Below are 26,470 nucleotides of genomic sequence, written 5' to 3'. Positions count from 1 at the left end.
TAGAGGGCACTTCCTAAACCTGTTGAAAGGCACAACTATAAAATTTTAGAGAACAATATAGGAGCATATCTCCATGACCTTAAAAAAATGAATGGGAAAGATTTCCTAAATAAGACACAAAATGTGCTCCATTATAATGGAGAAAGTCACTGAAAATTCACCTATGTTAAAACGAAGAACTTAGATCAGTGTTATCACTTCAGAAAATATGTTGACATTACCTCATAAACTTAAACACACATTTATTCCTTGAACCTGAAATTTCACTCCTATGTATATACCCTTAAAAGACTTGAGAGCATCAGAAGACATATATAAAACTGTGCATAAAGACAGTTCAAATCACTGAAACTATAAACAACCCAAATGCCTAATTGCCGTAACATAAATATATAAAGTGGCATAATCTTACAGAGGAATATTATACAGCAGCTAAAAGGAACACACCACTCCACATGCATCCACATGGGAGAGTCTCAAAGGTGTACTGTGGACGTAAGAAGCAAATCACAGACGACTTCGTTCAGGATGGTTCCATACACATAAAGCTTAAAAACAGGCAAAACTAAAAAGACAATTGGGATGTATGCAGGTCACATTTTTTAAAATGATTTCTGACTGCATCTTTATCAAGAACAGTATTTCTTTTATTTCCTTTTAATAAATTTATTTATTTATTTATTTTTGGCTGCGTTTCGGTCTTCATTGCTGCACATGGGCTTTTCTCAAGTTGAAGTAAGCGGGGGCTACTCTTGGTTGTGGTGCGTGGGCTTCTCATTGCGGTGGCTTCTCTTGTTGTGGAGCACGGGTTCTAGGGGCAGGGGCTTCAGTAGTTGTGGCATGTGGGCTCAGTAGTTGTGGCATGCGGGCTTCAGTAGTTGTGGCTCAAGGGCTCTAGAGCGCAGGCTCAGTAGTTGTGGCGCACGGGCTTAGTTGCTCCGCAGCATGGGGGATCTTCCTGGACCAGGGCTCCAACCCATGTCCCCTGCATTGGCAGGCGGATTCTTAACCACTGCACAACCAGGGAAGTCCCGCAGGTCACATTTTGTTGATTCTGAAATTTACTTTTTCACCTTTTAATCTCTAAAATTAGGATGCATCTCACCCTCTAAAATTAGGATGCATCTTATAATCAGTGGTGTTTTGTAATTACCCTTAGCAACACTTTTTCTTTCTTAGACATGAAATAATGATGCATCTCACAATTGTTGGGGGCTTAGGTTCAATGAAATATGATAGGTGGTAGAATGAAAGAAAAGCAGCAGAATGACTAACCTAAAATTTGGGATCACAATTACCCATGTTCAGGGAGGGAGGGGGCTAAGGAACGGAAGGGTCACCTAGGAGAATTCTTAAGTATTGGCAAAATGTTATTTTTTCACCTAGACAGTGAGTATATTGGTATTTGTTTTACTATAATTCTTGAAACAGTTTAGACTCTCACACGTATGATATTTTTTACAATTAGAAAAGTGTGAAGAGGTAAGGAAGTGGAGACACAGGTATAGTAATTCAGGAAGCTGGATAGAAAGGGGAGAAGAGAGGCAGGTGGTGGTTGGGGGAGGGTGTGGAGGATGCTACAGGGAAGAGGGCCCTGAGAAGCTGGGGGGCCAGCCCATCGCACGTGGAGAAGTCAGGAGAGATAGTCCTCTATTGCAGCAAGAGTGACAAAGGAAAAGATGGGTTTATGGAACATGTGGTGTATTGGGGGCATGTTTTCCTTGTGATGGTTTCTAATTTCTTTGTGAAGAATTTATCTGTGGGGTGGTGGTGGTTATCAAATGGACAAACGGACATGAGGAGTAGGCGTCTAAAATGCTACACATTTATTCCACGCCACGTCTAAACGAAGAGTTTTGTACATCCATTGCTCTGTTTATTCCCCCCATCAAAGCAGTGAGGTATATATTCTCTTATGATGTATTCATTTCCCAGGGTCGCCATAACAATATACCACAGACTCAAACAGCGCGGCTTAAACAACAGAAAATTATTTTCTCACAGTTCTGGAGGCTGCAAGCCCACGATCAAGGTGCTAGCCTTGCTGGTTTCTCCTGAGGCCTCTGCTCAGTTTGCAGATGGCCTTTTTCCTTTGCACCCTTGCCCATGGTGTCTCTACCTCTTCTAAGAACATCAGTCCTATTGGATTAGGGCCCAAACCCTAATGGTCTCATTTTAACTTAATCATCTCTTTAAAGGCCTTAGCTCTAAATACAGTCACATTCTGAGGTACGGGAAGTTAGGGCTTCAACATGTGAATTTGGGGGTTGGGAGACATAATCCAGCCCATAACGATGCCCATAAAGAAATGGAGATTTAGGAAGGCTGAACAACTTGCCAAGGGCATGCAGGTACAGTGTAAGATCTGGGACGCGAATGCAAGCAGATCTATTGCAGTCTCTGAACGCCAGCGATTCCACTAAAAAACAGTCCGGTGCGGAGAAGAGTGGAGATACATGAAAAAAAGGCTTTTGGAGAATTAAAAAAAAAAAGCTTCCGAATAAAGGAGTACTATTATATTATTAGACTTTCAGAGCTGTGCAATCTGTCCCAGGAAACAGAATAGATGGACTGTCCTCTCATACACTCCCTTTTTAAATCTGAGCTTTAATCAAAAAGACTGTAGTTTTTGGCCAAAACGGCAGTAAAGGCCAACAACTCAGCATCTGCTGAAGTCCTCAGTCCCTGGTTCCCTTTTTTGGAGAAGCCCGGTGTACATTATGAGCTGAGGAGGGCGACACCTGCTGGGCTCTGCAGTGATGGGTGGGAACCTGGCTCTTTTCACAGGCAGTCCTCCACTGCTCTCTGCTGGCCAGCAGTTAGGAACACCCAGGAATGTGCAGACAGCCCTACTTCATTCAAAAACTACAAATCCATACGGAAAGGTGGGAAGAATCTACTGGAATCAGACTGTGGGGTATGTCATTCCCACTCCTTTCCATATATATACATACATTTCAAATCAACGGTACAGTCAATTTTCACTTGGCATTCCGTGACTGTGCAGCTGTTTTAAAACTTGTGTCAGTTGTTTTCATCATTAAAAAAAATATATCTGCCACCTTCTCGAAAATGATGTTTCTCAGAATCCAAGAATATGAGAATTTGAATGCAGGTTTTGATGACTTAATAAAATATTGGCTTGTTCATACTTTCATGTTTTCAAAAACTATAGACTGATTGTAAGTTTGTTCAACATTTTAAAACCATGATTTCCTATGTGATAGTCCAAGGACCCCACCACTTGGTTACAGCATTTTTGTAAAAATAATTGTTCTCATTTTCAAATGTGACTTTTATTTTAAAAAGGATCAGCAGTTCATGCTTTTAGAAATTATTTCTCTGGGGTAAATGTTCTAAGTAATAAAGGATTCCCTTGAATTGAGAAGTGTAAATAGGTCCCAGAAGAAACTATGGATCTCCAGAGAACTCCTAGAATTCCTGGTGTGTGTGTGTCCCAGGATGTGTGGCCTTGAGGACCTCGGTGAAATTCAAAGTGAGTGGGGGCTCAAGGGCCTTCTTTCAGTGTCCCCATCCTCGTGTGGGTCCCCAGACCCCCTTTACACAGTTGCCGGAATGGGCATTCAAAATGCAAATCAAATCGTAATACCCTTCTGCTTCTGGAGAGGTCAAATATCACACATCTGATTTTAGAGTAAAACACAAATTCCTTACCAGGTTTACAAGGCCAAGTGATCTGGCTCATGCCAGCCCCTCTAAGTCTGCCCTTGGCCCCCTTTTCTTCCCTTTCAGCTGTCTGCCTTTTCATCCTTCAAGGATCTCTCTGTGGCTCTATTTCAATATTCTGTTTATTTTCTTCAGGCCACTTGCTATACTTTGTAATAATCAAGTGTGTTTATCTGTTGTTCATTTCCTGTCTTTACCATTAGGCATCATCTGCATCAGGTATGTCCTTGTCCATCTTGCTTTTGCTGCATCCCCAGTACCTAATGAGTATATTATTTATCAATGAATGAGGAAGTGAACCACTAAGTGAGCAAAGGAAGGGACTGAGAGGGGAGTGACACCAAAGTCATTCCATGTGGATCACAGTACTGAGTTCATTCCATAAACAGAAGGATGTCTCATCCCTGACCCACGGCATGGGAAGCAAGGAAGGACAGTCTCTGGGTTTGCTGCACTCTCATCTTTGACGGCACTAGTCACCACAACCACTCCTCCCTTCTTAGAGAACACCGGGGAAGCAGGCAGATCCACAAGGCTGAACCACTGTTTAGAACTGGAGGGCACACAGGCAACACAGGCGTGCTAACCCACCAGACGTAATCATTTAATCAGCGGTGTAGATACTGATCCTGAATGCAAACACCAGCCACTAAACCGACAAGTAACACTTTGTGTTGATCCAGCACCTTCCCCTTGAGAGGGCGGCAGCACAGTCCGTAGGCTCGCAGCCCTGCTCTGAGGGAGGCATATGAACAGTCCCATTTTACAAATGGAAAAATAATGAGCCCGTGGTCAGTGGGCTGGAGAACCACTCGTGGGCAGCAGGCTGACGCCTGGCCTTCCGGAGGTTCTCTCTACATCCTCCCTGACGGACAACCAGAGCCTGAACAAGGGAAAATAAATTCAGAACTGTCATCAGTTCGGAAACTATGGCTCGGGGAAGCTTGATGAGAGCTGTCTCCCAAAGAGGTAGCTAGCGGGGGCAGAAATGCTTGCTTGGCAGCAGGGAGGCCTGGACCAGACATCTTGGGGCACAGTTTGCCCCCCTGAAGTGCTGCTGGGTTGATGGAATTTTCCTCTGCCATCTGTTGCTTCTCTCCTGGGCAGGATCCTGGCAAGCTTGAATGAAATGTGCAAGAGCGTCCCACGCAGGGCAGCGTCAGGGCAGGCTGACCTGGGGGTTCTTCAGGAAGAAGGCCAGCTTCTGGGCCAGGGCCCCCAGCTCGCCTGAATTGGCATACAGCAGGAGGTTGCTCTTCCGCACAAAGTAGTGTTTCAGAAAGTGCTGGCTCACGCACTTGTGCAGCTTCCTCACCAGGCGCAGGAACGCTCTGCTGAAGACCTGCCAGTCCTTTGGGTGGGGATACTTCTCACAAGTCCAGAAGAGCACTGTCTGTGGAAGGAAGAGGCGGGGTCAGACATCGTCCCGGTCTATCGTCTATCGAGGAAAGTGTCTTCAGGAACGTCCCTGAGCTCGCGTGGCCTTGGAAGGAGGAGACGGGAGCCCCGGGGGCAAGCTGGGTCTGCCGTGGATTTATGATCCCCAGCCTTGGACGGGCCCTCAGCCTCCTCCTGCTGGTTTCCTATGCTTCTTTGGTAATTTATTCTCTCTCCACTGGCATTTCCAATGATCACCAGTCTCCTAAAATTCACGATTCCCCACACCTGGCAGATGCCTTGGCCTCCTTTACAGGGACGATGCCTCGCGCGTGCAAACCGGCCATCGTTCCCTCATTTGGTATCTTCCTCTCTGCGTCCCCCTAGCCTGGGAAAATCCCTCTGCGGGGCTGGGATCTCCCCTTCCGGGAACTGTAAATGATTGAGCTTCTTCTTCCTCATTGGCTTTTAAATCTATTAAAGCTCTCCTGTTCCCCAGGTGCCACACCTCCCTCCTGCCCTAACTCTCACCTCTCTGCAAATCCACGTTTCTGCAGAGAATCATCTTAATAATTTGTCATTTCCTCTCCTCTGATTTCCTGCCTTAACCCGCTCCAATATGGATTCTTCTACCATCAGTCCTCAAAGGCTGCTCTCCTTAAGGTCCAGTGGTCCCCATGTTCACTAAACGCAGCAGGCGCTTTCCAGCTCTCACCCTACCTGACCTTTCAGTGGAATCCGGTTCTCTCATGCATACCCACACTCTTGAGCCATTCTTCACTTGGCTTCCGAGTGGGTTTCTCTGAGCAGTGCAGCTCCTCCTTGGAGGGCTCACCCTCCACTTGCCCTAATGCTGGAGCTCTGGGGGCTCCGTTCCAGGCCCTCTTCTCCCACTAGATATAGATAACTTGCTATTTCTTTTCTCCAGTTCCCACTTCTCCTCTGACCTCCTTACCTGGTATCTCTTGGCCATGTGAAAGTTATTTCAGTCCATATGTCCAAACTGAACTCCTGGCCCTCCCCCACACACCTCTCGTGCTTCCAGGGTTGTTTATCCAGCCTGTTACGCAAGACGCAAACCTAGGAGTCACTCCCCTCCCTCACCACCTCCAATCAAGTCCTGCCAATCCTCCTGCCTACGTATTTTTCAATCCACCCAATACGATCACCCTCTCCCACCGTGTCTGGCCCGGACCTCTGCCACAGCCTGCACCTCCTTGTCACCATCCTATCTGTCGTCATACACACTGCAGCCAACGTGATCTCTTTGAAATATAAATCTGTCTATGTTTCTTCTTCAAAGTCTTCCCATTGTTTGTTAGCTTAAAAATACCATCCTTAGCATGGTTTGGTTGACAAGGTTTGGTCCCTCCCTTCCTTTCCAGCCTCATCTCACCCTGTGTTCTCCCTCGCTCTTTCCTTCTAGCCACACTGGCCTCGTTTCATGCTCTCTTCTATCACAGGGCCTTTCACAACCCACTTCCTCCGTATGTGGAACAGACTTCCTTCCCCAACTTGTCCAGGAAACTCATCCATCAGATCACACTTCCCTGTGACACCCATTAAGCACTCTCCTCATCCCATATTTCTCACATGCAGCAATGATGACAGTGGTTGTTGTTTTCCTATGTATTTAGGTGATTCCCTACTAGATGGCAAACTCTATGTGGGCGGAGGACTAGACCTATTTGTATTCGCGCTGATGTTACTACATTCAGCAGAGGGACTGGCCCACGGGAGGCAGTCAAGACTGAGTGAAATAATTAATGTTTGGGTTTAGATGTTGAGTATTTTGAAAATATAGACTTTCCTCAAAAGTAAAAGAGCGGTTTTAGGTTCACAGCAAGATATTGAATGTGTTTTGATTTGGAGTACATTGTTTCGAGTAAATGAGTTGGAGATAATTTCATGCTAGTCAAGATAACCTAGATTAAAAAACCTGTTTTAATTCCTCTGGTAGCTAAGCTTTTATCTCCCTAAGCAAACAGAAGCAGTTAAGCCTATTATAAGCAAGCCTCTGTGCCTTTGAGCAGGTTTAGGAATAAATAAGCCAATGAAAGATAAGCTCTTTCTTCACATGAAATTGCTATGGGGGAGAAGCCTCTTTGGGGAGGAGGCAGACCCTCTAGGAGGTGCCCATGATTCGCACATCCTTCCTGATGCTGTTTTGCAACCCAGTGTCTTCCACTCTCCCCAGACTAAAGTCTTGGCAAGGATCCTGCACACTCAAGCCATCATCCAGGATGGTATCTCATATACCACATTACCAGCAGCCACACCCATCCCAATGCCTCCGTGTGAGAGAACACTACCCTTGGACGAGGGTGGAAGACGAGGGGAAAAGGCAGTCAGTACTGTTTTGATTTCTCAACAAATAACCCCCTTTTAAATGCTCATTCTTGAGAATGCACAATTTTATTATGCCGTGTAGGTGGGTTAGGGAAGACTAAAACAGGGGACCTTTAAGGAGTTGCCCTGAAATCCTCTAGATGATTTAGAAGCCACTAGAATACAAGTAAATCCTGGATGGAATGCAGTTTTGAGAGCAGTCAAGGGCTGGGAGGCCCCTGGTGGCCCTATTCAATCTTTCTAAAATACTCATGGTACTTAAAGTGTTTTCATTCATCCTAATTGAAGTCAGCAGTGAAGTCAGTGGTTAGTTAAGAATATGAGATTTGATATGAGACCACCTGGAGTTTCCTTCTCACTCTGACTTTTCCTAGTGTGGCCAGTGGAAAGGCAAGTAAGAAAGAAGCTAAATCCCCAAAATGAATTAGACTAGCTTCAGAAAGTATGTGTCCTCGATCCAGGAGAACAGGTGTGTGTTTTTAGGGGGACATGTTTGGGGACACTTCAAGAATGTTGAAACTGGAGAGAAAGGCCCCAGTATGTGCAAATGAGATGTTAACAGATTCTTGGGGTGTCAGGGAGAACAGGTTATCAGAAAAGATAAGAAAGCAAAGCAAAGCTGAACAATTTTGCTGGGGGGAAAAGTGGAATAAAATGTGAAGTCATTCATTCAGATGATCAGCAAATATTTACTGAGCAACTACTACATACAAAGCATTGGGAGAGATACAAAGGGATCTGTATGAGTTGCCCTTAAATAGCTTGTGTTAGGCCTGAAAGAGTAATACAGGGCTGGGAAATGGTTGTCTACTGGATGAGATGAGGCCCAGGTAGGAGCATGCAAGGAAGGCACCGCACACCCCAGGGACCTGTGCTCACCTGTGTAGAAGGTCGGGGGGGGGAAGGGCTGAAGCTCCAGGATGGATACTAGCTGGGCTGGCGCTACTAAGAGTCGGATACCTACCCCGCCACAGTGTGCTGTAGGCAGTATTACCCGAGCATCCAGTTCACCATGGGTGGTCAGAAATTTGAGAAAGAGGAGCTGAGAGTGTGATCAAAGGCCATCTCCCCAGGGGGGACCCCCTGATCCCCCGGCCCAGGTCAGGTTCTGCTACCCTGAGCCTTCCTAGAGCAACGCTCCTCTCCACCCCAGCATTTCCCCACGTGGCACGATTCCACGCCCACCTGCAGACTGACTAACCAACGTCTGTCTCTCCTGCTGGACCACAAGCTCCATGAGAGCAGGAACCACATCTGCATTTGTTCATCTTGTACCGCCAGGTGTAGAGCACACAGCACGTGTGGGGGCAAGTGACTGGCCCACAGGGATCTCAATAAACATTTGCTGAGTGAGTGAGTGAATGCATTTATGGCTGTCTAATGGTAAGTCCTTGGCTGGTGATTTGCAACCCAGAAGTTCAGGTTTGCTGCCAGGTTTGTCGGGTGCCCAAACATTTCCTGGTTTTCTCCTCTGCACAGGGCGCGTGTGTGAGTGTGTATGTGTGTGTGCATGAAGGGCTGCACTTGGGCTAGAATGCGGACTGAATGAGTCATAACGTGAGGGAAAATGTGAATCCATCTCAGGTTTGAGGAACTCCCAAGATTTCACCAGACTGTAGATTTCTCAGGGGCGGAGACTGCATGCTGTCATTAATTTCTGAACCTCAGCCGGGTTTCTGGCACATAGCGCTTGTGTTGGTTTGTTGAGTGAAATAAAAGGAGGGGAGAGGGAGAGGGAAAGAAGGCAAGACAGAAAGGAAGAAAGGGAAGAGGGAAACTGGAAGAGGGAAGAAAGGAGGTGGAGGTCAGGGACCCTGGGCAGGGATGCTGTGGACATGCACGCAGCTGGGGCTGTATATCTCCATAAGGAGTACGAATCTGTGAGATGGCAAATATGGACACTAGGCCCTCTCCTACTCGTCACACACACTCCCCCGTTGTGAGTGGCTCTGGTGACCCTGCAGAGGCCGCAGAGGGACCCACCCAGCCCCAGCTGCCCTGGCCCTCTAGGCCGGGGCAGCACACTCACCTGAAGGTGGTAGGACGTGATCACAGGGCTTTTCCCTGGACACCAGACGTCCTCCTTCATCTGCCTCATGGCCTGAAGACACTTCCTGCGGCAGCCCCCGTCCTCATCCAGCTGCTCCAGCAGCACCTGTTCAGCCCGCAAGAAGCTCAGCTGCCAGTGATAGTTTGAACAGGCCAACAAGCTAAACCCAAATGACTGGGGGAAGAGAAAAACAGCAGGAAATGAGAAGGATGATGCTGGTTGAGGAGAAAGCCACCTCCAAAGCAGTCCACTAGGAGGGGGGACCTGCCACTGGGCGAGCAGCACATCCCACGTGGGGACGCGGAGGGAGCCTCAGGGGAGCCCCTTGCACGCAGGCAATTAACTGGGGAGGCTGCGTCCACTTTCTCTTGGGCAGTGGTTCTCCAACTTGAGCCTGCCCCAGAATCCCCTGGAGGACCTGTGAGAACACAAATTGCTGGGTCCTGCCCACCGAGTCTCATTCCCTAGGGCCAGAGTGGGGCCCTGGAATCTGCATTTATAACAGATTCCCAGGTGCCCCTTCAGGTTCTGGGGATCTAGTGAAATTTCAGTTTTCCTTCCGAAGCTGGTTGGTGGTTAGTGATGCTGTGGTTGGTTAAGGTGAGAGCATCTCTGGTGAGCCCGGACCCTGCAGGCTAATACCTTGATGCACCGCACTCTCTCTGCAGAAGGCCAGCGCTTCAGACACGAAGGCCACCGGGCTTTCTTGGACCAGGCGGTGGGGATCTCCACTGAGGGGGTCAGCTCTAGTTCCACCCGACCTGTGGAGGTTTCCACGGCAACTCGAACTGCAGGGCGGTCCATTAGCATGCTGACCTTACCTGGTGGTAAATGACAGACAATGGGAAGACAAAGCTTGGCTCAATACTAGCGTTCAAAGGACTCTGTGAGCTGTGGCTCCTACCAGCTCCTTGGAACTGGTGGGGCAACTTTCAGAGCTTCAGTAACACACCAGGGCAGAGTGCTTATGTCAACACTAGACAATCAGCTAAGTAAATACTGATAGAAACATTGCTAGAAAATCTCATTGTTGGTGGGGTTTACTTTTTTCTTTCATCCTCCTCCCCTACCTTTTCTAAAAAATTAATAGACTCTTTCCGGAAGGCTCGACTGAAAGAGACAGAGAATACAAGGGAAAGGTGTAGGTTTTGCTACTGTAGGATGAAATCCAAGCATTTTTCTATAACCCCTCCATTCCACCCAGATGTCGACCCCATTTGGGACAGCCTCAGACCCCTTACTTATTCATTTGCCTTTGGTGGAGTTCAGCTTAACCTGTCTCTTAACTAAGTCACAGTCTCAGAGATGGTATTTGTTCCCACCACCCATTAACCAGCCTGGCCTCAGATGGATTTATCATCATAAGCCTCGAAATCATAAAATACTTCCAAGTGTGGCATAGCCGCTGGCTTGAATAGTCAAGTAAGCAGAAAGAAGCCCTCCCTGTCTTTTCCAACCAGGCAAAGAGAGGGAGAGAAAAGGAATGGATCTGGGAAAGTTTTCCAGCTCATACGTTAGAATTCATTTCCAGTTTGTTCCCCCTTCTTTCAACAGATACACAGTAATGTTTTGTTTGTTTGCTTGCCTTCATCGTAGATAAGGATAAGGCGTCTTGAATCGGGATCTCTTATTTTGCTTTTCCTTGCTCAGAGAAGGAAACGGAAACTCATTTATTAATTGTGTTAGGCTGTTCAAAAGGAAAACACTCCTCTCCTTGGCTGGGGTGTGATAAAGAGCTCATTGTCTGCATCTCATCAGAGCTGCACAGACAGGAACACGACAACGTCTGTCACTTCAGCATTATTTACTGAAAGCACCTCATCAACCTGGCCCAGTTTGAATCTCTTATATGCACTTTCACCATTAACAGTGTCACAGAGTAAGGTGAGCAAATGTTGGCACCAGCCTGCCTGGCCCACACCCTGCTTCGGTTACTCTGCTAACTCGGTGTGTGACCTTTGGCCTGTTACTTAATCTCTCTAAATCTCAGTTTTCTTGTCTGTACAACAGTTAGAAAAATGCTCCTAACTCTAACAGGGTTGCTATGAGTATTAAATGAAATAATCCATGAACGCACGCTCTACATGGTAAAAATCCATTCAACATGAGCTATTTCCATTACAGAATCTTTCAGAACTATTCTGTCTAGACAAGCAAAAGTACATGCAAATCCTTTTCTTTCTTTACAAGTGGAGCTGCATATTATTCAGCAGTTTGGTTTTTCACTTAATTATGTTGCACGGGCATTTTTCATAACTCTGTGTGTGCATATATACACCACACACACCCCATTCTTTTTTAAATTCTAATTTATCTTTTACTTCAATTTACTCCACCAATGACGAGTATATGCAAATGAAAAAGTCAACAAAGTATTTTAAAAGGGAAATGAAAAGGAGGGATTTCTGTTAAAGTCATATGCTGGATTGGAGATCCCCAAACCCACTGCCAATAAGACATATAAAAGTTTAAAAACATTATTTGTATGTATTGAGACTGCCAGAAAGTAGGAGAATCATTTGAAACTAGCAATGAAGCAGGAACACCTACGCAGGAAAGTACTAAGTGGGAGAATTGCCAAAATACCCTCATGGCGTTAAGCCTAGGTACTTACAGCTTCTGTGTATAGAAACTGCACAGAGAGGAAGAGAGGAGGTCTAGTGGGCTGAGCCTGGGGCTTATGCTAGGTGGTAAGCCTCACAAACCAGGAATCAGGAAAAGCTGTACCTTGAGGGAAATTATGAACTAAGAGAAAAAGACAGATTTTCTTGTGGGCTCTGGATAGTTGATGTAATACAAACAACAACAACAAAAACCAAGCTCTTCCCTCCTCCCTAGAATTTCAAAGGCGTTAGTCAGCATCCTGTGTTTAGGGCCTGGATGTTTACATTCCCAAATCATCTAGGTACGATGGTACTTCTGAGAGTACCAGGAAAAATCAAACACAAATCTTCTTGGAGAAACACACCCCGATATGCACATGGAGTGTGAATGCTGTTGCATAGACAGGGGGTGTGGGGCTCCAATCCATTATCGACACACCTCGTGCTTTTTAAAGGCCACATGATAGTCCACTGGGCAGAGGTAGCATAACTGATGAAGTCAGTTTTCCTTTGTTAGCCATCAGATGATTTCTAATTACTTACTATCACAAAGCCAGTTCAGTAGATATCCTCAGGCATATTTCTTTGTGTATCTGCAGGAATGTATCTTTAGAACTGGAATTGTTGAATTGCCAGGTGAGCACATAACAAAAATAAAAATGGACTGCTGCCCTTTGAAAAAGGAGGCACCAATTTACACTTCCAAGAACAATGCATGAAAATGCCTATTTAACCATACTCACTCCTGCACTAAGCATGATTATATGTCAGCCTACTAGGTGTTTTAATGCATATTTCTTGAAATGTATGTTAGATGGAGCATTTTTTATTTTTACTAGCCATTTACATTCTTTTTCTGTGAGTCGTGCTTTTCGGTCAGTATTTCTATTGGTCTGCTCATAGCTTTTCTTATTGGTTTATAAATACTCTTTTATAATTAAGGAAATTAGCCATTTTCCCAGTTTGAAATTCACCTTTTTACTCTGTGTGAACAGAAACATGTGTGTGGGCAGGTGTGCACATATGCTACACTGTACAGTAGCTTAGGATTTGGGGGTTGTGAGAAAATTATAATTCGAAAAGATTCATGCACCCCAATGTGCACTGTAGCACTATTTACAATAGCCAAGGCATGGAAGCAACCTAAATGTCCATCAACAGATGAATGGATAAAGAAGATGTGGTGTGTATATATATATATATATATATATATAAAATGAAATATTGCTCAGACATAAAAAAGAATGAATAATTTGCAGCAACATGGACGGACCTAGAGATTATCATACTAAGTGAAGTAAGCCAAAGACAGATATCACTTATATGTGGAATCTAAAAAAAAACAAAAAAACAAAAAGATATAAATGAACTTATTTATAAAACAGAAATAGACCCATAGACATAGAAAACAAACTTATGGTTACCAAGGGTGAAAGGGGCATGGGGAGGGATAGATTAGGAGTTTGGGATTAACATATATACACTACTTATAAAATAGATAACCAACAAGGACCTACTGTACAGCACAGGGAACTATACTCAATACACCGGAAACTAACACAACATTGTAAATCAACTATACTTCAATAAACAAGAAAAGAAAAAAAAAAGATTTGGGGGTTGTCAAACATAATCAGTTCCTTACGGCTTCTGGCTTTTTGTATTTTGGTATGTCAGTGGTTCCCAGATGTGCTGTCCCAGCACACTGGAATACTGCAGTCAGTTGGAGTGTGTTGTAGTGGAAATGTGCTAATAACAAAGATCTGAGGTTGATGAGTAATTTGCAAAAGTACCCAGGTTTTGAAGCTAACATCTTGGAAACGGCGCATAACCTAAAGACTGTCTTATCTACGCCAGGGCAGTACTCTACTGAAGCCACGGAAGTGTGTTGTGAGTATGAATTCCATTCTGTGTTGTGAGTATGAATTCCGTTCTGTGTGTCACAACAGAAAAAAAGAGCTAATTCATATTATGGGGATTAGACAGATGTAAAAAGCACATGATTTTATCCTCAATCTAGGGGCGTGAGCTTCAGGAAACACCCAAGCAGAGGGTTTTTTTAGAGCAAAATGGAAATGCCAGACATTTTCCTTGTACATTTCCTGATTGGCTCACCTGACAGGTGACAGGTTTCAATTGCGTTTTCGACCAGTTTCCGGAACACCTGGAGGACCTTGGCGGGCACAATGTCCCCGTCAGTGTTCACATCTGCCTCGTGCCACTGCCACAGGCTCTTCAGAAACTGCTTCACCTCCAGCCACTGCTGCAGGCCCTCCGGGTCCCGCAGGGGGCAGGGCAGCCGGGCGCCCTGCAGGGTGTAGTAGCGCCAGCGCTGCTGCCGGGCCTCCCTGTACCCAGCCAGGCCTCTCATCGGGACTGTGATGAGGAGCTGGGTGGGGGCCAAAACCTGGGGTTAGGAAAGGAGGGAGAAGGAATGTGAGTCCATAGACTCGGGAGGTGGCAGAAGCCCTCAGGGAGCCGCCCTGCTGACCCAGGCCGCTCAGTTAACCACTCAACCCTTAGCAATGTGACAAGGAGGACAGAACTGCGCCCACCTGCCCGCCAGTTGGCAGAGGATTCCATCTCTGTTGTGCCACTAGCCCATTGTAACGCTTCGGGCAAAGAAATTAACTCAGTGAGGCCTGGGTTTCATGGATCTGCAAGGAAAAAGAGTGAAGTGGACCCAGAACTCTAGAGACACCTAAAGCTTGAGGGGAGGGGGACAAAAAGCAGGGAGGGGAACTGGTCGTCACTGCTTTCTGCACCTACCAAGCACTGCGATTCTTGTGCATTAGCCTATCTCATGTTCACAGCCACCCATGAGGGAGCCTTTGCTAACATTTCCCAGATGAGGAACCCGAGGCTCAGAGGAGCTACAAGTCTCCCCGGGGACACACAGCCAGTCAGCAGTAGAGCTGGAACTTGACTTTAGAGCTTCCGATTGCTTGTTCAATGGTTAATTGTCTCTCCTGAGCTGGTTCTTAGTCAAGAATCAATGACCTGGGATGGGTGAAAGATCCAGTATGAATTAAGGGTGAGGAGGGATGGGAGAGGAGGTGAAAGAATTCTGCAAAATGCCTCCCTTTCTTTTTGCTTGTCCTGATGACCCACAGACAGTGTTAATGACTAATCCTTACAGGATCACAGGTGACGTGAAAGCCTGTTTGTTGAGACGAGGTGAGCTATTGAGATGATTCTAAGTTTAATGGGAAGAAGTAAACACTAAGAATGTACTTACTCTGTTTCTACAGGAACTGGGAAAGCATTGGTCAGGCCAATAGTCCAAGAGATAGAACAAATTAGTCCATAGTGCGGTACCACCAAAGGGAAATGACCTTTAATCACATCACACATCAGCCCACTCCGCCCTGCATGTTTTCCCAACACTCAGCTATACACTGGAGGAGCCACCTCCTTTCCACAGAAAGTTCTGACAGTGGAATTTGGATAATCTTTGCCCAGGGACCAGTCAGTGGTGAATTCAGGGGTAAACACCAAAATCAGCAATAACTGATTCTGCCTCATTTTCATGGAACAGTAGTATGGATGCTTTACATGATGGGTGCACATGACTTCTGGTGTCCATTGAAATGTGGTGGGATTAAAACAAGGGAGGGGGGGATCTAAACTATGGCATTTAAAATCTATGTATTTGGGGGGACTTCCCTGGCGGTCCAGTGGTTAAGACTCTGCACTTCCACTGCAGGGGGCACGGGTTTGATCCTTGGTCAGGGAACTAAGATCCCGCATGCTGTGCGGCGTGGCCAAAACAAACAAAAAACCCCAAATCTATACATTTTTTGAACCCACTTGCATGTGAATCCAAGAACACAACTATCATGTTATTAGTCACAAAAATGGTGGTTAATAAATGCTTATTGAATTGGGGCCAAGATAAAATAAAAGCATTTTTATATGCCCCACTGTAACTATTTTCAAAACTTATATAATATGCAGGATACAGTGTATATAAGTGCAAGATATATTTTAAGCTATGAATTCTAAGTGAGACCACAGAAGGAAATTTCTCCAGATATAGTTCTAGGAAAAGTGGTGTTATGTTTCTATTCCTAGTCACTTGCCTATATTTGTCCTGTTTAGGTTGGCAAGGTAGTAGAGGTGGGCAGATGATGTTCTGACATTCCAGGATCCAATCTAATTTTATAATTTTCATCCTGGAGTAAATTTCCTGAAGTCTGATTCTGTCCCCAAATCCACAAGTCCCAGCATCTTGTGGGCAGTCCTTATACCCAACAAACTTGAAATGTACTGGACTAGCAATGGTCTTTCGTTCAGGTACTAATTCTTTTGCTTCCTCATTCATTCAACAGAAGTTGAGTGTCTATCATGGGCCACACATTATGCTGGGTGCTAGGAAGGGAGCAATCAAGAAACATGATCCTTATAAGCAAGGAACTTATGGTCTTGTGTGAGAGCTGGGACATGCGTACACATAAGTTTAATACTTGTATGAAAGGGGTGGGCTCTTGGGTGTCACAAGAAAAATCAAGATAAAGGAGCACAGGGATTCAGAACGATTCAGAGGCTCATTTCTCTCATCTCTAGAAAGGGAGCAAACCATAATGTCTGCTCCACTAGGCTGTGTGCAGGTTTGGGTGAGATCATTTCTGTGAGACTGGCTTGGCCCACACTACAAGGTTGCACGAATGCTGGTTGTCACACATGGGCCCTGGGGGCTTACAGCTCTGTGGGATTCCTCAGCAGGGACAGAGTTGTCAGCTGCTCCTGCAGTTCCTAAGGGCCACCTCTTCCACTTTCTTCCTTCCCCCACCTGTAGCCCATCCACTATCACTTTCAACTCTTCTCTCACCAATGCCTTGAGTTCCCTCTACCCAGTCCCCAATCTATTAAATGGGTGCTTAATAAATGAATGTGTGCTTAACTGAATTTTAACTGGTACGGTGGAACATGCTTTGGAATCAGAAGCCACAGGTGGAGTTCTGGTTTTAGGGCCTAATATGACTTGATCAAGTCATTTGACTTTTTTTTTTTTTTTTAAGGTCATCCTCTTGGACCGAGCACACAGCTTCGGGAGGGACACACATGGAGCAGTGAGGGAGGAAGGGGACACCCGCCTAGCCAGCCAGATCAGCCGAATCAACCCTGGCAATCAATGGGGTGACAGATGTCGCAGCCAGATCGCCCTCACATCCCATTTGACTTATTTAAGCCTCTATTTTTATCATCTGTAAAGTAGGAATGTGGGGCTTCAACTGCAGTAACATCTATGCAATGAGTGTAAATGGTAAATACTAAGAGATCTTGTTAGTAATCTTAGTGGTGCGAGTGCCTGACACATGCTGAGACCACCCCCCATTTCCTGGCTCGCTGGGTGGGCACTTAGAGCCAAGTGACCCACATACCTTAATGTTCTCATTGTACATGTCAGAGTAAAGGACGGCTTGAAATCGAATGTCTTGGTAGCTGATTTCTGTGGTCAGATGATGGACAATTTTCTGCACCTCTTCCACCATCTGGGAAATCCACTGGCGCCTCAAGTCCACCTGGGTGTGAAAGGATCAGCAAAGGCAGTTATTCCCGGATCAGGCCCCAAGGAAGTGACGAAACAGGGCACCAAGCAGTCAGCTCAGAAAATCCTGCCCTTCCAAGAACTCCAGGAGAGATGAACTTAGGTCTGATGATACTCGTTGGTGCCTCAGTATTCTCTTCTGAAATAGAAGCGTTGCTCAATATTTACATAGTACTTGCCTTAGTAGGTGGTGTCTAGGTCCTTGGCATGACAGTGAAGAGGACAGCAGCAAACAAGATAGATACTTGCTTTCTAGTTGAAAATACAGGACACATGCATATGTGTGTGTGTATACATACACACACACAAACATATATACATATATGTGTACACACATATGTATAATGTAAGATCAGGTATAAGTCCCAAGAAGAACAATACATTAGGATAAGGAACTAGAGAATAAATGGGCTGCTATTTTAGACCGGGTGGCCAGGGAAGACCTCTCGAAGGAGGTGAGACTTGAGTGAGCCCTGATGACAGCTTGGGAAAGCAAATTCCAAGGCCTCTAAAGCAGGAGCAAGCTTGGCAAGGCTCAGGGGCCAGCAATGAGGCCTTTGCTGTGGTTATAGGAAAAGAAGAAGGAGGGTGATAGGAGATGAACTTGGAAAGGATGGTGGGGGCCAGGCCATCCCACAGGGTTTTGTGAACCATGGTGAGACTCTAAAATGGGATAAGAATGCCTGCTGTCCAGGTTGGTGAATATAAAATAGTCTAATGCACATGAACATACGGCGGATTGTTTTCTGTATGTCATCAATAAATGATGGTTCCTTTCTCCCCTGCGCTCACCCCCTCCTTTGGCTCCTAGACCCTTAAGAAAAGGCATGCACTGATGTTTCTTCTGAATCTGCACAGCAAGTCTCCAAGAACTGGAAGGGGCTCTTTGTTACATTGCTCCAGAGGCACCTGCAGGCTGGTGTATGATAAGGGTCTCCCTCAGAGATGCTGCAGACCATGTGTCTTATGTGACCTTAAGTACAATGATCAGGTCTATACTAGCTTTTAATATCATCTTCTTGCCACCAGCAGACACCCACCCCTCTCCGTGTGTCCATTTCACAACATTCATCATGGGAGAAGGGACAAAGGGTAGCTTTCTTGAGCATCTGTAAACTATCAAGATTCTGCATCTTTTGGAGTATGTAAGTGGAAGAGAGAAAAGAAGGTAGTCACAGAGAGGGGCAGGTCATTTGCCATGCCTAAAATAAAGGCAAATGCTTGTAGAAGCATAATCAAGGGTCTCTCCAGTATAGGACTTCTCTGACGTGCTGGGATTCAATTCCATTTGACCAATTTTTGTTGAACATCCACTTCATGCCAGGTTCTGTGCCTACAGTGTTTTCAAGAGGTTGACAGATAAGATGACAAAGCAAGACCAATAAACTGGAAATTAAAATTATAGCCATTAGTGCTAAGTATAGGTTTGCAAAGGATGCTAAGGGTACACAAAAAAGGGAAACTGCATCTAGCCTGGAGGCCTTCCTGAAAGCATGGTATATCAGAGTTGTATTTGAAAGGTTAGCAGGAGTTAGCTAGAAAGAGAAGGTTGTTCTAGAAAGAGAAAATGGTAGATACCTAACACAGGAGCACAAGGGGAGAACTGCTATTGTTTCTACTTTGTTGGAGCAGACGTTGCCTTGGAGGAGAATGGTGAGGTGGGAGAACAAACGGTGAGAGGTCTTGAATGTAAAGGAAGAAGAATTTCAAGAACAAAGTCAACAGTAAGTGGCTGAGTGAGATAAGGCCCCCCAAATGCCCGTAGAGTTTGGTAACTAGAACAGGACTGATGTGTTTGGGGAAACCGTGGGCGTCAAGCCAGATGGCAGTGGGTTTAGAGAGAATGGGAAACCAGCAAGTGAAGTCAGAGGTAAGAGACTCCTCCCGCAAGTCTGGCTGGGGGAGGGAAAAAACAAAAACAAGGACAGCAACGGGTTCTTTCAAAAGGACACACAGGTTCGAACATGTTTAGATGCTGAGAGAAAAGAGCCAGTGAAGAAGGAAGAGGGCAGAGAGCAAATCCCCTGAGCAAGGGTTTCCCAGCCAGGAAGCATTGTGGAAATCCAGAAACCTGGTGAGGAGCTAGTCTCCGTGTGTCAGAAGGAAAATAAGAAGGCTACAAATGCAGATAAAAGCATAGAGATTTCCTGCCTGACATCAACAGGAGACAAGGCAGTGTGCTGAGAGTGAGGTAAGAAGAGGAAGGCAGGGGACTTCAGGGTGACAGACATTGGCAATAGCTTCTCTAAGGGATGAAGGGGCCATTTGGGCACATGGGTAAAGGTTGCCAGACAGAACCAAGACTCAGCTGTGGGTGCATGAGGCTGTGGGATACCAGTGGGCTCAGTTATAAGAGGTTGTCCAGTACCTCCCAGCCCTCCAGGGGTAACAGTGGAGGTGCTGAGATTAGAGTTTGTTGGCAAGATCTGGAGAAGAGCAAGGGAAGGGGTCAGTGGAGGGCCATGTTTTCAAGCCTGGGCAGAGAATGGATGAAGCCAGTTTGGTAGATTAGGGGACATTGGACAAGTTCAGGGGCCAGACATCTGATCAGAAATAGTGGGAAAAAGTAAGACAAGGGCTAACTAGATAGGACATTGCAGTCAGAATGGTTGGGAAATAGTAATCTCGAATAGTTAAGTTCTCAGAATGTGTTGAGGACTAAGGCTAATTTCCCAAATCTTCCAAGTCCACTGATGTGAGTCCATAGAACTTGACTGTTAGTAACACAGTGGCGACTATATATGCAGATACATTTTGTTTCCTATGTTAATAAACTAATGAAACATTCATTACCGTATTGATACTATCAAATAATTTTTAACTGATAAAAGCTGGAAAGTGTGTGTGTGTGTGTGTGTGTGTGTGTGTGTGCGCGCGCGCACGTGCACCTAGTGGGAACAGTTCTCCATCGTGAACATCATCTACAAATTATGCCGCCATTTGATGGTAGAATTTTCTTACCGGCAGGACAAGTTCAGACACCCCTTAGAAGACACCTATAATTTCTCATTCATTATTCCTCTTTATGACCTGTTTTGACGTGTGAAGATAAAAGTCAGAATAAGGAAATACTTTTCCGGGCCTAGAGCCACAAATTCTGGTTTTAATTTTCTTTATCTGTCACTTTTGCTGCAATTTAAACTCAGGATCTTAGAATTGGAAGAGTCTTGGAAATCATCTTGTTTGGTATCCCTTTACAGAAGGCCAGAGTGACAGGGGGGCCCTCCTAATATCACACTGGTACTTAGCAGTATGACTAGACCTAATGCCCAGCTTCTCCAACTCTTCCTTCTGTCACACTGTGCTACACCCTCAATTAGGGGTTCCAGAAATAATACCTACCTTTATCCTCTTTCTGAACCTGACCATGCCCTCAATTTGGAGCTCATGATATAACAAGTCCAAAGTTGTTCTGGCATGCCGCACCACTGACTGTTCTGGCATGCCGCAGACACATAAGGGTGACACAGCAGGGGCCGGACAGTGATGCAAGGCTTAACCAGAGCTGTGGAGGGAGAGCCCTGCCTTGGACAGGCCTGCCCCAGGACCCAAGCCACTGGAGTCCAGGGGGAGCCACTTTCCTGTTAGGTGATGGGCAGCCCCTTCCTGCCTATGTCTCTGGATACACTTCCTGACATTGGTTCTTACCAAACAGGATCACAGAGCTATTCACCGGCCCCCAAAGGGGTTTGGGCTGGGGATTTCCCAGGCTCAGTCCCACGTACCTCTTGTCACTCCCAGGGTCTAAACCACAACCCGGAAGCCCCAGGCTGTTTCACTCTGCTTGTCCTGACCATGCCTAGCGAGGTAAGAAGATTCCATTTCACTGTGTGGAAAAGCAGGAAATGGGGCCTGAGGCAGCTTTACAGGGAGTGGTCTTGGTGAAAGAAGGAGGCTCCACCGCAGGTAGAGACCTGTCGCCAACCCAATGTCAGAATCCCTTTGTTGCCTCTCAAACGTCAGGAAGCAAGCTAAGATACCAGTTGTAACCTTGAAGCAGCCTTGTCACTAAATTTATTTCACAGCAAAGTTTTGAAACGAACTTAAGGAGGAAATATGATAATTTAAGAAGATGGATCAAAGCCCATTCGGTCCATTTTTTTTTTTTTTTGGCTGCTCCCCGCGGCTTGTGGGATCTTAGTTCCCTGACCAGGGATCGAACCTGGGCCCTAAGAGTGAAGGAACCAAGTCCTAACCACTGGACCACCAGGGAATTCCCTCATGCAGTCCAAACTGGATCTCGAGTGCCTGTTTAAGTTTCATTCACGTCCTCTGCTGATTAGGTCAATGCACAAAGGTTGGGACTTCCCTGGTGGTCCAATGGTAAATAATCTGCCTTCCAATGCAGGGGATGTGTGTTCAATTCCTGGTCAGGGAACTAAGATCCCACATGCCAAGGGGCAACTGAGCCCACGCGTGGGAACTACTGTGCCCACGCGCCTCAACTAGAGAGCCTGCTTGCCGAAAACTGCAGAGCCCACGTGCCCTGGAGCCCGCACACCACAACTAGAGAGAAGCCTGCATGCCTCAACTAGAGAGAAGCCCGAGTGCCACAACGGAAGAACCCGTGCGCTGAAATGAAGATCTCGTGTGCTGCAACTAGGATCCGACGTAGCATAAATAAATAAATAAATAAATAAAAGAGACTTTGTCTTAACAAATAAATAAATAAAGAGAAACGCTTTGTTTCTAAACAGAAGCATTTGTGGGTGTGGCAGAGCAAAAGCAGAATTGAATTGTGGTAAATTAACCAGGCCCATGGTGTTGATGCAGTTAGATCATCTAATCCAACCCCTGCATTGCACTTACCCTGCAAAAGTTATGCCACACTCCTTAGCACGCAGATTTAGTCACTCTAACTAAGCAGAGTTTACGCAGAAACAGTCATTAGAGACTGTTGGCACCTTTAAGGTTGCCATGCATTTTGTGTGGGCCTCCCTCCAGGGCTTGTCTATGTGCCCACACGCATGTCCACCTCCTCAGGCACGGTGTCAGGCCTATTGTTGTCCCACATCATTTGCTACTATTAATAGCTCAAGTTTGTGAACAATTTCCTGTTTCAAATATAAATTGAGAATTCAAGGTTATTCCTTATAATTACATCAATCTGACTCACTTGTATTCCCACATGCTTTCCTGAGAGGGCGGTAGGGGGTATGCTAAATAGTGCACCAGGAACGCCACCCAGGCCTGGCCACACCCAGGAGCATGTGGCCAAAGCGAATGTCATCCATGGCGAGTGCCACTGGGGAAAAAGGCTGAGAACTTCCTTCTAGACAACAGGAAGTCAGACTTTTAATTCTGGAATTGCATTAACTCCAATAATCAGTTTTAAAAAGTGGTGGGGCGGGGGGCGCAGACACTGTCTCTGTCCTCCAGGGGTTAATAATTTAAAGGCATGGAGACTTAAACTCAGTGATCCATACAGATAAGACATCACATTCTCCATCTTTTTAGACTAATTCTTCCATGAACCAAATGCTTGGGCCCCACAGGATATTTGCAGCTCCCAAACAGCAGAAGCCATAGCAACAGCAGCACTGTGGAGCTAAGACTGGTGGGGTGTTGCTGTACGCAGGACACTTTATAAGGGTTAGCTCCTTTGAGACTCCCGATAATCCTTTAAGGGGAATGCTGTGATAATCCCCATTTTACAGAGAACGACACTGGAGTTCAGAAAGTGTAATAATTTACCCAGGGTCCCGGAGTCAGTAAGTCACAGAACAGAAATCCACACCCAGGCAGTGCCCTTATATATAATCACTGCACCTCTCTGCCTCCCCAAGGACAAGGAGACTGGGAATGAAACCCGCTAACTGCTTGAATGGGGTTCCAGTAGCTGGAAGGCCTCTCCTCCACTTGTTAAAACCCTATGCATTACGCATGCGCTAAGGCTTTGTCATCACTTTCTGTGAAACGCCTCTCCCATCAGAGGTCACACTGCTCTGTTCTCCTCCAGCACCTTGTTTAAATCTCTATGTAGTGGGCTTCCCTGGTGGCACAGTGGTTGAGAATCTGCCCGCCAATGCAGGGGACATGGGTTCGAGCCCTGGTCCTGGAAGATCCCACATGCCGTGGAGCAACTAAGCCCGTGCACCACAACCACTGAGCCTACACTCTAGAGCCTGCGAGTCACAACTACTGAGCCTGTGTGCTGCAACTACTGAAGCCTGTGCACCTAGAGCCCGTGCTCCACAATAAAAGAAGCCACTGCAATGAGAAGCCTGCGCACCACAATGAAGAGTAGCCCCCGAGCACTGCAACTAGAGAAAAGCCATATGCAGCAATGAAGATCCAATGTAGCTGAAAATAAAATAAAATAAAATAAAATAAAAATAAATAAATCTCTATGTAGCGCTTGTGATGTTAAGCATTTTCTGTCTGCATGGGGAACTTCCTCCTTTTACCTTTGGGGTTATGTGCAAAATCTGCAGGTGAGACAGGGCCACCCTTAAAGATACCCAAACACAAAATTTCTCTCTCACTAAGCAGGCCACATCCGGACCTGTGTTTTGGGCACTGTGTTTTGCACTGTGTGTGTTTATGGTGATATAGAGGGTTTAGCAGAGGAAATGTGGTTTGGTGTAAAAACAGAATAGGCTGAAACCGCAGCATCTTCACTAACTGTGTGACTTTGGACACGCTGTTTAATCAGCATGAGCCCTGCTTCCTCCTCTGTTAAAATGGAGGTAATATGCACATGTCACATGATTGTTGATTAAATGAGACACTGTAGGGCCTCAACTTTCTAGCACATTTAACACTCGTCTTGCATTATCTTCAATGAGCCCTGAAGATACTTCTGACCACATATGTGCAATGATACTATGTGAATTCAAGGGGAATAAAGATATCCAAGACACTGTTCTTCCCTCTGGAAACTTATAAAGAATAAAATGATATACTATTTAAGTTGCCACCAAGATAGGAAAGGCATCAGGAGTCAAGATACAATTGATCACCAAATAAATATGATCAGTGATCATTATGATGGGAGTTCACAGGAAGACGCAAACGTTTTGTGTTGGGGTGTCAGATTAATCTCTCATGAGCAAGTAGACTCTGAGCTGAGTTTGAAGGATGAGGATGAGCCAGAAAAATGAAGAAGAGACAGGATATCTCCCCAGGTCGGGGGGAGGGACGCTCTGGCCTGAGACCTTCTCAGGGCACAGTTCTTGTGGGACAGGGCTGTCAGACTCAACCACCTACGGAGTGGAGTAGGGGACACACATGGGGAGGGTGGGTGGGGGGAGGCGGGTGTCAGACCCAGCAGTGCCGCAGCCTCCAGTGGGACAGACACTCAGCTCCAGCCCATGGCTGCCAGGTAAGAAACTGGGACCTGTGGTTGCCAGATAGCCTGATTTTTTTTCCAGAGAAGATGGAAAGCTGGATTTCTATGCAAAATCTCATTATTTTGAAATGTTTGTAACAAATTTAACAAAATTAAAAAATTCTCTGCAGGCCAAAGAAAACACATGCACAGGCTGGATTCAACATAGAGAGCTTTTGTTTAGAATTTCTGTGATTGAAGATGCAGGGAAGCAGGGAGTAGAAAGATAAAGTATTATTTGAATGCCAGGCTAAAATATTTGGATTTTTTTCTTTCAGAAAACACAGGACAATGGGGAAATGCCAGCTAACGCCCCTTCCACGTATAGCCCTCAAAAGGAGAAATCATTTTGCTTGCTATAATTTTTATTATGGTAAGTTTTCCCTATTTATCCCTATTAATGGTTTTGCCTAAGAAATCAACTTGACTTATCATTATAATAATGAACTCTGCTTTGTTTACTCGTAAAGGCATGAAAACCCTAGACCAGTGCCTAACTTTGTTTAAATGTTTTAGTTTTAAGGGTGGCTCTGTGCCTTAATCGCTTCGGCTGTAAATGGAAAGGCTTAAACTAGATAATATTTAATGTCCCTTCAAGTTCTAACATCCATAGAGCCTATGACTCTATAGAGAAGAAATTAAATTAGTTCTTAATTGATGCATACTAAAAATATAGTGGTAATACATACATATATTAATCTAGCAGTTTTACAGTTTTCAAAGAGCTTTCTTATTTACTCTTTTTCAAAGACCCCACTAAGATCCTATTATCACTCCCATTTTACAGAGAAGAAAACTGAGGCTCAGACAGGTTAAGTGTCTTGCTCATGACCACTCAGGCATCAGCGGCAGAGCTGGAGTTCCAGCCCAAGTTCTAACTCTTCCTTCCACATTCTATTCCCTATCTCTTGCACTAGAACCTCAAAGAGAGGACTGAAATATGGTAAGTCCCTGAACACTCTTATGGGTGATGGTCTTGAGTTCCTGAGGAGCATTTTCTGTATCTTTGGAAACAGGCTGAAATTCTTTCTGCATCAAGGTTGGTGGGGTGGGAGGGTGGGAGGGGCGCATAGGAGAGACCCGTATCTGTCCTTACCTTATTCAGCAGGCGATCTTCTAAGTTTCCTTCCATTAGGGATTTCATGTCTTCTTGGTCTATGCTGAGCAGAACAGCAACGTCTTGGTTTGTCTCTCAGCAGAGAGAGCACTTGTGCATAGATTTCTCAGTGATATTAGTCTCTGGGTGCTGACTTTCTCTGGGAATGTGTATGTGGACCACAGACTTGCCTTCTCAATTCTTCATTCAAGCTCTCATTTCCAAATTGTGAGCATCCATCTTTCATCTTTTGGGAAATTAAAAAAAAAAAAGAATTGAAGAAGGATAGTTGATGAAACTGCATTTGAGTCCAGCCAAATTTTACTCTATTTAGCTCTGTTGATTGGTGCGTTGACCGAAGGGCAATTTTCCAAGTTGTATTTCCCACTCAAATACTCAAAAGTTCCACTACAGACGGAAATGCCCT

General features: G+C 45.5%; 1 protein-coding gene across 6 annotated transcripts in view; it reads right to left on the bottom strand.

Annotated features, from left to right (window-relative positions):
• Window positions 1-2,488: 2,488 nt before the first annotated feature.
• Window positions 2,489-26,470, bottom strand: part of MAB21L3 (mab-21 like 3) — a 59,029-nt gene continuing 35,047 nt past the window's right edge. For all 6 annotated transcript variants that reach the window (XM_059058505.2, XM_067033903.1, XM_059058496.2 and 3 more), the window contains 6 exons: window positions 26,044-26,290; window positions 17,451-17,591; window positions 14,182-14,473; window positions 10,106-10,284; window positions 9,443-9,637; window positions 2,489-5,080 (listed from right to left, as the gene is read on the bottom strand). In XM_059058505.2, the coding sequence (XP_058914488.1) occupies window positions 4,847-5,080; window positions 9,443-9,637; window positions 10,106-10,284; window positions 14,182-14,473; window positions 17,451-17,591; window positions 26,044-26,091 (1,089 nt within the window). In that variant the 5' untranslated portion in view covers window positions 26,092-26,290 and the 3' untranslated portion in view covers window positions 2,489-4,846. The remainder of the gene's footprint in view (window positions 5,081-9,442; window positions 9,638-10,105; window positions 10,285-14,181; window positions 14,474-17,450; window positions 17,592-26,043; window positions 26,291-26,470) is intronic.

The sequence above is a fragment of the Kogia breviceps genome, chromosome 1 (assembly GCF_026419965.1).
Source record: "Kogia breviceps isolate mKogBre1 chromosome 1, mKogBre1 haplotype 1, whole genome shotgun sequence".
Lineage (NCBI taxonomy): Eukaryota > Metazoa > Chordata > Mammalia > Artiodactyla > Physeteridae > Kogia > Kogia breviceps.
The sequence above is the reverse complement of the archived record's forward strand: the minus strand, read 5'-3'. Positions and strand labels throughout refer to the sequence as shown.